This window comes from Phodopus roborovskii, unplaced genomic scaffold (genome assembly GCF_943737965.1).
Source record: "Phodopus roborovskii unplaced genomic scaffold, PHOROB, whole genome shotgun sequence".
NCBI lineage: Eukaryota > Metazoa > Chordata > Mammalia > Rodentia > Cricetidae > Phodopus > Phodopus roborovskii.
In genome coordinates this window covers 17,809,418-17,819,534 of record NW_026126549.1, presented here as the reverse complement: position 1 = coordinate 17,819,534, position 10,117 = coordinate 17,809,418, and the positions used below count along the sequence as shown (strand labels likewise).

Below are 10,117 nucleotides of genomic sequence, written 5' to 3'. Positions count from 1 at the left end.
ACAGGTTTTGGCCAATGTCCTTGGCAACTTCCATAACCTTTAGCAAATGTCTTAACTGTTCTAGGCTGCTTTCACAAGAGTAAATGTAAGTAGCTATCTAGCACAGGTAATACACCCACTCAAGGGTCCAAATGTGAAACTGTAAACCAGCTAACCAAAAAAACTAATCCCAGGAGCAAGGAGTCAACTTAAGTTCAGGGGATATGAATCCCTTCAATCTTTTGGTTGGCCCTAAATTATTAATCAGAAAAATCTAAGTGACTTTCAGAACAATCCTACTGTGCTGTATTTTGTACCCGTTCAGTGAAGTCAGTAGCAAGAGTCATTCTTGGGAGATTAGAGGTGGTGACCAATTCACTCAGCTTCCCTAAGGCCACTTCAAAAACACAGAAGCTAAGGGAGTACTCATCCCTTAAGTGGGATGAGACCGCAAGGCTGGCCTAACCTAGGTAAAATTAAGAGTAGATAGTAAAGGTTGAATGACTCCACTTCCTTTATTGCAGTAACGTCTGTACAAAGTGGCAACTGCAATCCTCAGGGTTAAAACATTACAAAAGCATTGTGACAGGTACAGTACAGTATTATCAAAATATTACATTTTCAAACTTAGCAGATAATCATCCACCAAAGCTCAACTCTTTAAATTATTTCCATAGTCTTAAAAAAAAAAAAAACCAACAAGTATGTCAGAAAGCAATATGAAAGGGGTGTAAAGGAAAACCTAAAGCACAAAGGAAACATTGCAACAAATAAATATTTGATTTAGTAACTGTTAATAACCAACACCAATATTCTCTTTGAACCCACACTAATATTCTCTTTGAACCCAATGAGCTTTTTACCTATCATAACAATGAGTTCAAATTGCCACTGCATAATTATTAGGACTGAGAAATAATTTGGCATCGAAGTAATCAGAATTCAGTATAAAATAAAAATAGCTTCAATACTAGCTAGCATCTCTAAGAATTAACTGTTGAAAATTTTCATTTTAGAGTACTGCTGCAACCTTGAAAATGTCTGACCTGGTATCCAGTGCTAAGTGAATGTAATGTAGTTTTTAAAAGTGGAAAGCTTCTTACATTATTTCACAAACAATATTACCCTCCCTATTATGCGTACTGAGAGCCACTTATGTACTTTATACACAGATGTATGATGTATGACATTTAGTTTCTGTAGACCAGATCACAATGAAGTTTTCCTGAATGGGGGGGGGGTGGAACCTAAGTATACCTGTGTACATCTCAAGATAGCAGCATTCAGCCCATGCCCTATTATCCATTCAGAAAAATTCACACATGATATGCTTTAATGAATGACACTTTTATATTGCCTCCAAACTCTGCAGAACTTAAAATAAATGGAAAAATATTGCATTAAAATGTAGGAAAAAACTTAGAAAAATCGCTTAACTTCAAGAAAAATCGCTTAACTTCATTTTCTTAATATTCTGAATGGAAATGACTAGACACCCAGTTGGCATTAATTTAGGTCATGTTCATGCAGTAGAAATATGTCACCACTGAAAAATGCCTTTCTAACATTTCCCTCAAGATGAGGGGAGTCAGTGTCTGTTCTCCACCACTGAAACTTACTGATCATCTATCTACTCAACAGCACTTTACCTAACCGGATAACTGTATATAGTTACACAATGATCTTCAAATTATCTTTGTCCTCCATGAAACCCATAACCTCTTGATCTGACTTGAATGTTTTTTAAAACAAAACAAAAAAAGGTAATCTACTGAATTATGATCACTTTAAAATTTGAAACTCCAGCAACAGAAATTTCATTACATATACACATATGCACCTGTGTATGCTTAACATACACACATACAGACATGTAGACACAAATCCCTTGAAATGTGTTTAGGAAGTCCTTCCTTGAAAAATGAGAAACTTCACATTAAAAACCGTATATAAAGCTTTCAGGACAGCACATACACGCTGTCAAGTGCACTCGTAGACGACAAGGTCAAACGCACAAACTGGCAGTTTTCTTTAACACAAAAGTTTTAAAGTATTAAGAATGGATTAGCTTTCAATGTTCAGAATAATCTGTTCAAACCTGAGTGTACTAAGACTAAATGTACTTGATAGTTGAATAAATTAAGCCTAAAACCATTTCCACTAAGAAAACAGTGGTCCATTTAACCATTGATAAAAACTTAATGATTTTTTTTTTTTTAAAATAAAGGATGGCATAGGATAATGAAATTCCCATAGTGTTTATTGAAATGTTCTATTAAAGGGCATTTCTTTGTCTAAATTTCTTCCAAAAACACCTGTTAGCATGTCTTAAAAGCCCCTCACATTTGAGAGGAATTCTAATTTAGAACAGAACTTTTTAAAAATAATACAAATGATCTGGGGTTTTCTTGGAAAAGGACACGTGATCTTTCAGATATAGGAAGTACTGGGTAGATCTTCACCTTTCTTTATGATTTATCAGAAATAATACATAATTTCAATTGAGAGTCAAAATGGTGTTTTGGGGCCTCTATTTCTTAGCTCTACATGTACATATACTCATATAAACCTAACCTTAAGCTCCATTTTTTGGATACTTCCCCACATATTTTTATTAGTTTGTCCTAATCCTCTTTAGTATCTAACAGATACTTTTACAAAAGTAACACAAAACACACAGTACTCAAGACTAACTGGTCAATGGAAGATGAAAAGGAGTGTCCACTGAAAAGTGACAGGGATTAGAAATAAAAATATCGGAAGGCAAAGTTTAACATTCTATAAATTTACAAAAGATGATAGATATATGGATGAAATTTGGTTAATTTCAGAAGGCACCTCAAGGCTAAAGGCTTTTTGTACTCCTTTCATCAATCAAAAAATAACGCACTCTTATTGCTTTCAAGTAGCAAAGGACAACTTTACTCTCATGAACTTTAGTCCAACAAGAAAGACTCTACCAGTCACTGAGATTGAGATATGGAGGAGACTAAAACTGAAATCTCCATATATCTAGCAATGGAGCAACTTTTCCATGTGCTTTCAAATAAATGAAGTACTGAAACAAAGTCCCAGTTTGCCACTGTGATATTAAAGTGTTACTGACGATTTCAGTCGCTTTCACTAGGCACTGAAGTACCATTCCTGGAGGGCAGTCAGTCCATGGTGCAGAATAATTAAGAATAGAAGGTAAGGACGCTCTGATGATTCCCACGAACTAGGAGGATTGGTGGCAGGTCCTTAGATAGAGCTTCTAACCAAGCCATATACAGAGCACTGGACACAGCACCTTTCCGTGCAACTGGGAGACTCCTAGGATCAGAATGAGAAGATACTGAGCAGTGCTTTGGAGAAGCAAATGAAACAACAATTACTAATTAGGTCCCGATTCCCATGATAAAATCTGAATGGAGGGAAATTCTGCATAGATACCATAATAACTACTATGCATATTCTCATCTCACTATCACGATTTTCAGGTTTCAACACATTTGTTCAAACATTTGTTCCCTAAGTGTAAAACATTTCTCTGAATTTCAATACATATACTTTGTATTTCTTAATATTTAATCAAACTTACCCTTCACTAAGGATTAGATTCTTCAGAAGAAAAAATATATTTGTATTACAACCCAGACAGTAGAAGTTATAGATGGAAATGAAATATAATTAAAAATAATTTTACTCTCTCTTATGAATTTTAATTTCTATTTATAGAGCATGGTAATGACCTCTTGACCTGTAAGGATTCATTCTAAAAAACTATGGCTTAGAAAGCTGCAACTGAAGGACTCAACCCCAATCTATATACCTAAGGGAACATGGCTAAAGTAGAGGCAGAAAGACTGTAAAAGCCAGAGAACCTGAGTCTTTCTATGCATTAATGTATTCTCTACATGACAGGGAAGTTGTGCCCATGATATAAACCTGAACAATGATAACACAAAATGACATGCCAATGTGAATAGCAGAAACTTCACAAGGCATCACCCGAGATAAAAAGCTAAAGAAATTAATCTGTCTTCTCCAGGGATGAGCTCCCAGTTGGTCATTCAGTTACAAGTGGTCAGCCTTAAAAACATATCTATATGAGCAACACTAAATGGATTCAGCATTTATTATAATAGATGGTGTGTAAAATAACTTTTTATCACAATAATTATTATTTAGTAATTTATTGTAACAATACTAATTAAAGGAAAGCCACAAATATGAGAGGAAACAAGATAGACACAGGAGTTGAAAGAGAGAGGAGATGAAATTCTAAAAAACCACTAAGAACTGTTATAATAGAGACACAGGCACATGCATGCACTTTCATAAAAATAGCCTAAATGTTATCCCAACAACACTTACATGACAATAACATTAGCTGTGCTTGAGTGCTCCTTTAACAATTCATTAAGCCTGATCTGCCGGTATGTCTGAAATGGAAAAGACACAATCACTCCTCAACATCTAACAATTAGAATGGTAACAGTCTAAGGCAGATTGTAACTCAGTACACAGTGTAAGCCCATGCATGAAGCCACATGCTAGATCTTTAGCACTATCCAAGAAAGAGGAGGAGGAGGAACAAGAAAATGAAGGAACTATCATGGTTTGTACAGCAAGTAGCAAATACACATTCTGTATAATAAAATACTGTTTAGAAAAATATTTCATTCTGCTTCCCACCATGCAAACGTAAAACAACCTTAAGAGAGGTTTAATTTCCATAAACATCTCCCCCTGTACCAAATCAGAGTGCCTGTTACTTAGAGCATCAGTGATTTTATTAAAACACATGTAAGTTTAATGAAAAGGAGAAAGAAGTGAAGCGTACCTTTGTCTTATAAAGCTCAATCTCATTATCTGTTATTCGCCAAGGCTCATCTTCCTTCATTTTATCTGCAATGTCCTGTTCTTTATCATCCTCATGAAGTCTGTATGGCTCAATCATGTCATCAAAAGCGGCAATACTTTAAAGAACAAAAACCACCGGCAACCTTATTTTGAATTTTAATAATTTTTATGACTTAGTTAGAAAACACTAATTTAGTCTATCCAACTGCCGATTTAGAACTGCACAGACAATAATAAAGTTGGAGCTAAAGCTTGTCATACTGCATCTGCCCTTGCCTTTGATAACCCTCAGAGTATCACATTAGCCAAAATGATTCCTGAGTGATGAGTAAAATACAGATTTGCTCAAATAGCAAAATCTTCTCCAACTCGATGTAAAACATCATCTTTGTCCCAGCTCTGTAACTCATTTAACACATGCCTAGAATTGCAGTTACTTCTGACCAAATACACAGACCATAAGTGTCTCTCCGTGCCATTTTCAGAAACACTATTCCAAGAGTAGAAACTGAGAGACTCTCAGGGCAACTATTACAGGGAAACTCAGATTTTCACCATAACAGTAAACAATGGAAATAATACATATGTAAAGTTAGGATCCAATACTTTCAGTGACTGTGGGGAGGAAACACTTGGAATTTAAAACCTATCTGCAATTTTCAAACAGCAAGTGTGAAGAGTGAAATCTGAATCTTCTGAAATGAAGAGTTCTCCTCAGCTTACTGAAGCAAGCCAATTGCCACGTGGCTTCACACACCCTCAGGTCAGAGGGAAAACCCTGGTGATCATTTCAAGTTAAATTTCCTGTGTCTGCACAGCCAGAGGAGTTGGAAATTTATATAGAATAATTTATCCAGCAACTTACTTTTCTTTGTTTGGTTTGGTGTTGATATCTCCTAGTACCATGATATCGGAGAAATCTATTCGGAATTTACTAAGTAAAGTAGCCATCCTGTGACGAAAAGAACAGCATTAAGACATGCAAAGGATGTTAACAAGTGTTTTTTACTCGCCACATGTGTGATAAGATGACTTAAAGGGAAAGTCTATCCATTGCTACACAAATTTCCGGAATTAGCTCACTCTCCATACTGAAATTGCCTGAGTAGACATGACTACAGTCTAACTCAACTCTATCCATGCTTACTATCTTCACTCTCAACTTGGAATCACTTAGGAGAGACATACTTCTGGGTGTGTCACTGAGGAAATTTCCAGAAAAACTGAGCAGTGATTCTTCTGTTTGTTGACTGCAGACACAAAATGAGTAACCGCTACACAATGCAGCCAGCATGTTTTTCTACTGTACCCGCAAATACAAGTCCACACAAACACCCCCTTTTCTCAAGTTGTCACTCAGATTCTCTGTTACAGCAATGAGAAAGTAACTAATATAACACCTTAAGGGGATGGCCAAGTAATATCCATAATGTAATGTGACCGCTAGCGTGATAAAAGTAATTTAGTGAATATTGAAGCATGAAAGCCTCGTAAGTTATTTTAGGGTTTTTAATATTAGATTTATCTTAAATATCTTAAGGCCCCCAAAAAACTTTCAAGGACAAATTGAAGATACAGTTCATAAAGAGTTAGTTCATAGTGTTTGTCTTTGGGAATGGTCAGAGAAAGGAGTACTATAAGCCTGTCATTTAGTAAGTAAAGACCTTGTACAAGGGTCATGAAATATTGGGGTTAACAACAGAAAGCTGAAACACCCAAGAAAAGCAATCAACTAATAAGATCCTAAGTTTAATAAGATGATAGCTTTAAAAAGGTGTGAGAAGTATTGTTCATAATTCACTATTGAAAATGAATACCTTTTAAATCTACTAAGCATTACAGATCCCACAAAACTAAAATTTAAGAAAGTGATGTGAGTGGTCTCAAATGTTAACCAATTCAGGAAGGAAAGGGAGGACTAGCTACAGTAGGGCCCAGCACTGAGAATTGAGCTGAGAATACAGCATTTTGTTGTATAACAGTTTCCTCCAAGTTTGATATACTTCATCCTGCTCCGTAAGGAGGAAGGTAAAAAACACAAAACAGCATCAGGAAGTCCCTGAAACTGACCATATTTACTGGGTTCCTCCCTTCCAGAGTAAGCAATAAAGCTGCCGACAGTCACTCTCAGAGAGGCCAAGCTGCAAAGAAGACTCTGAGACCAGACAAGCTGCCTGGAAGCAGAAGCCAGCCATGCCACGAGAGGAGGGTCAGACCAGAGTCACTCGCAAGAGCACAAAGGCATTCTCTAACCAGCTGAGCTGCCTGCAGGCTGTGCAATACGCTCCAGGTTTCCAGCTTTCACGAACTGTCAGTGTGCAGCTGTCTTTGACTCATCTCTGCTCCTGTAAGGAACCCCAATAAAACCCACTGTTTCACCAAGCTGGACTTTGGTGGTATCCATGTGGTCTTGTCGGGGGCTCCCTAGCTGGGGTGAGTAGATATGTGTATTTTTCTCCCCAGGAGAAGTCTTGCCACACAAGATATTTATATAGCTGAATGAAGCAAATGGAGAACTATGTACATAATAAAACAAGTAGACCAAAAATGCCTGAAATCCCCAAAATGTGGACAGCATGCAGAACATATCTAAAGTGTGGACAAGACAGACCATCAGAAACCTTCATGCCACACTGTAGCACTCACACTGTCTAGAAGCAGTGATGGGATTGTAGGAGGATCAGTCAAAACTCTCAGACTGTTTACATGAAACCGGGAGCAATGTGTGTAGTACCCTGCAAGGACAAGGCCAGGACAGAAGCACCGGAAGGAAGCCAGACTCATGTCGGTGCAGACAACAATAGGACCCTGATGTCTCCAAAGTCCATACGACCTCTCTAGATGTGAAAGGGCAATTTCTAAGCACTTTTCTCAAAAGATTAAAGACATGCTTCTAATACCTGACAGTATAGGTACTAATAAAGATTTTCTAAAATGCCAGTGTACTAAACTATTACATCTGAGTAAAATTACTCATTTATAATTTAAAGATAGATGCCAAAAAATTAAAGAGTATGAGGTTCTATTTAACTAGACTTTTGCAGTTTAGTTAATACTTCAGAGTCTATATGGTTTTATTTTATTAAATCTCAATCATGAAATAACTATTTGATTAATGTTCTCCAACTTGAAACAAACTTACGCTCTCCGGTCATGGTCTATTCTGTTTATTTTTCCACCAATGAATACTCGGATCTTACAATCTTTCCACTTCTTCTTGGTAGTCAGAAGATAGGGTATCAACAAGGTCAAACCTGAATTATAAAAATAAAGTAAGTCCTTTTAAAAATGCTAATATCTCAAACAAAAAATTCTTTTCAATTTGATCTAAAAAAAACACGTGTATTATTAATCAATGTAAAGTTAAATTTGTCCTCCCTTGACAATTCTGTCAATGAGGGAGGTCCAAGATGTGGCTCAGCCCAAGAATTCTAGTTCTTTATGTAAGCAATCAAATCAGGTAGTGGCCTCAGCAGTCAGAAAGTGAGTTGCGGACAGAAAGGGAAAGGAAATGAATATAGACTAATGGAAACAAGTTTCACACTGAAACAAAAATGAAAAGGGAAATGGTAGACTAGAATTGGCTTTCAAGCTGCATATAGTGCATACATGCACACATAAATGTTACACATATTTCCCAGCTTTGTCCACTGAGGGGGCCTGGTAATAAAGATTTTTTTCCAAAAAGCCACAGTGTATTGCTTCTAAGTACCACTCTTGACTAAAAGGAATAAGGAGTCCTTGGATAAAATTTCCTTTCCATAGTGAGGATGGGTTAAGTCTAGGACACCATCTTATTTCAGGAATAAACTTCTAAAATGAGTGCCCTATGACAAATGAACACATTATGGCACCCTAGGGAAGTGAGGAGAGACCCTGCTGGCTAGATGTGGACAACTGACAACTATACAAATGATACAGTAATAAATCATATCCTTTTGGATAAACTCAGAATCAATGACTTGAAATGAAGGGACAAGCTCTTTTTTATTATGAGATGCCAACCAATCAATGAAGAAGAGATACATGGGAGTGAAAATGCATCACTCAGAACCACAAGTGAGTGAATGTTAGTGTAGGTCAAGAGTTGAGGAAGAACGATATATTTGCAGAGCCTCCCGGAGCCTCACTACCACATCTGTAATCATAAAGAGTGGGGAGTACCTTTTCAGTGATGTCTGAAAAAAATTCACTTTGTTCAATAGCTTACTCTTGGTGAGATACAGCTAGGAGAGCACAGTACCACTTCCATGCTGATGCCAAGCACTCATAACCTGAAAGTGACTGTGACCAAGCTGACTGCACTCCAGAGTGACACTCCATAAACTAGTTTGTAATAATTAATAAATGGCATTGTCACAGAGTTCAAGAAAGGACCAAAGCGCCTTCTACGCGAAGTACCCTGAAGAGACATGACCACTGTGGATGATTCTCCCACTGATTCTTGTGCTGTTTGAGCATGCTGGTAAAACCTGAACGTGGTAAACACATTAAAAAAAAAAAAAAAGTATGTATTTTCTTAGCACTAGCCTTGCATCTTCATTAAATTTCTAATTATTTAAAAAAATATATTAATGGCCTTACCTCCATCATCAAAAAGCCACCAGACATCAATAGTATTCTTCCCTTGTTTTTTCTGAAACTGTGTACTAGCTTCAAGAAGCTTTTGGTCAGCTACATTTAAAGGTGCAATAGGACCTTTGGATTCTGAAGGATTAAACAAAAAATTATGACAAAGGAAGAAAAGTTAAATTTCCTCTTAATGCATTCCTAGAATTTCCTAGCCTTTGTAAATTCAGGTATGATATATTTATATGCAGATAGCTGTATATGGCTTCTATAATAAGCCTGCAGTAGCTTATAACATATAATTTGAATACAAAAAATGCTTTTTGTTTAGCAATAGGTAAACTCAAACAAATTACCCTAGTGTCTAGTGTTCTGAAGTATTCTGGTGAAATGTTCAGGAATCCTCAACCCCAAACATTTACTGATAGCTTTCCAGGAAAACTGAACCCTAACTCAGGCTAACAAATCAAGTTCCACACTTGTTCTATGATATTTCTTCTATTATCTGGTATCTTGCTGACTTAAGGGTTAAATAAAAAGCTATTTGTGCAAGATGACTTGATGAATACCAATATACTCTTACAGTTACCAGGGAAATGTGCTCATGGCTCATTTGTCCCCTCAATGCGTGATACCCAGTTTTAAAGCCACATAGCCACATCTTTCTCTGAATCACAGAAAGATGGCAGGAACTCCTTACAAAGGGTACAAATACGCTGCATTT

At 36.7% G+C, this 10,117-nt stretch overlaps 1 protein-coding gene across 1 annotated transcript in view; it reads right to left on the bottom strand.

Annotated features, from left to right (window-relative positions):
• Window positions 1-475: 475 nt before the first annotated feature.
• Slc12a2 (solute carrier family 12 member 2) overlaps window positions 476-10,117 on the bottom strand; it is a 64,778-nt gene continuing 55,136 nt past the window's right edge. The window contains exons 21-26 of the mRNA XM_051201072.1: window positions 9,409-9,531; window positions 7,967-8,078; window positions 5,690-5,776; window positions 4,805-4,940; window positions 4,336-4,403; window positions 476-3,291 (exon numbers count right to left, since the gene is read on the bottom strand). Of these exons, the coding sequence (XP_051057029.1) occupies window positions 3,156-3,291; window positions 4,336-4,403; window positions 4,805-4,940; window positions 5,690-5,776; window positions 7,967-8,078; window positions 9,409-9,531 (662 nt within the window). The 3' untranslated portion in view covers window positions 476-3,155. The remainder of the gene's footprint in view (window positions 3,292-4,335; window positions 4,404-4,804; window positions 4,941-5,689; window positions 5,777-7,966; window positions 8,079-9,408; window positions 9,532-10,117) is intronic.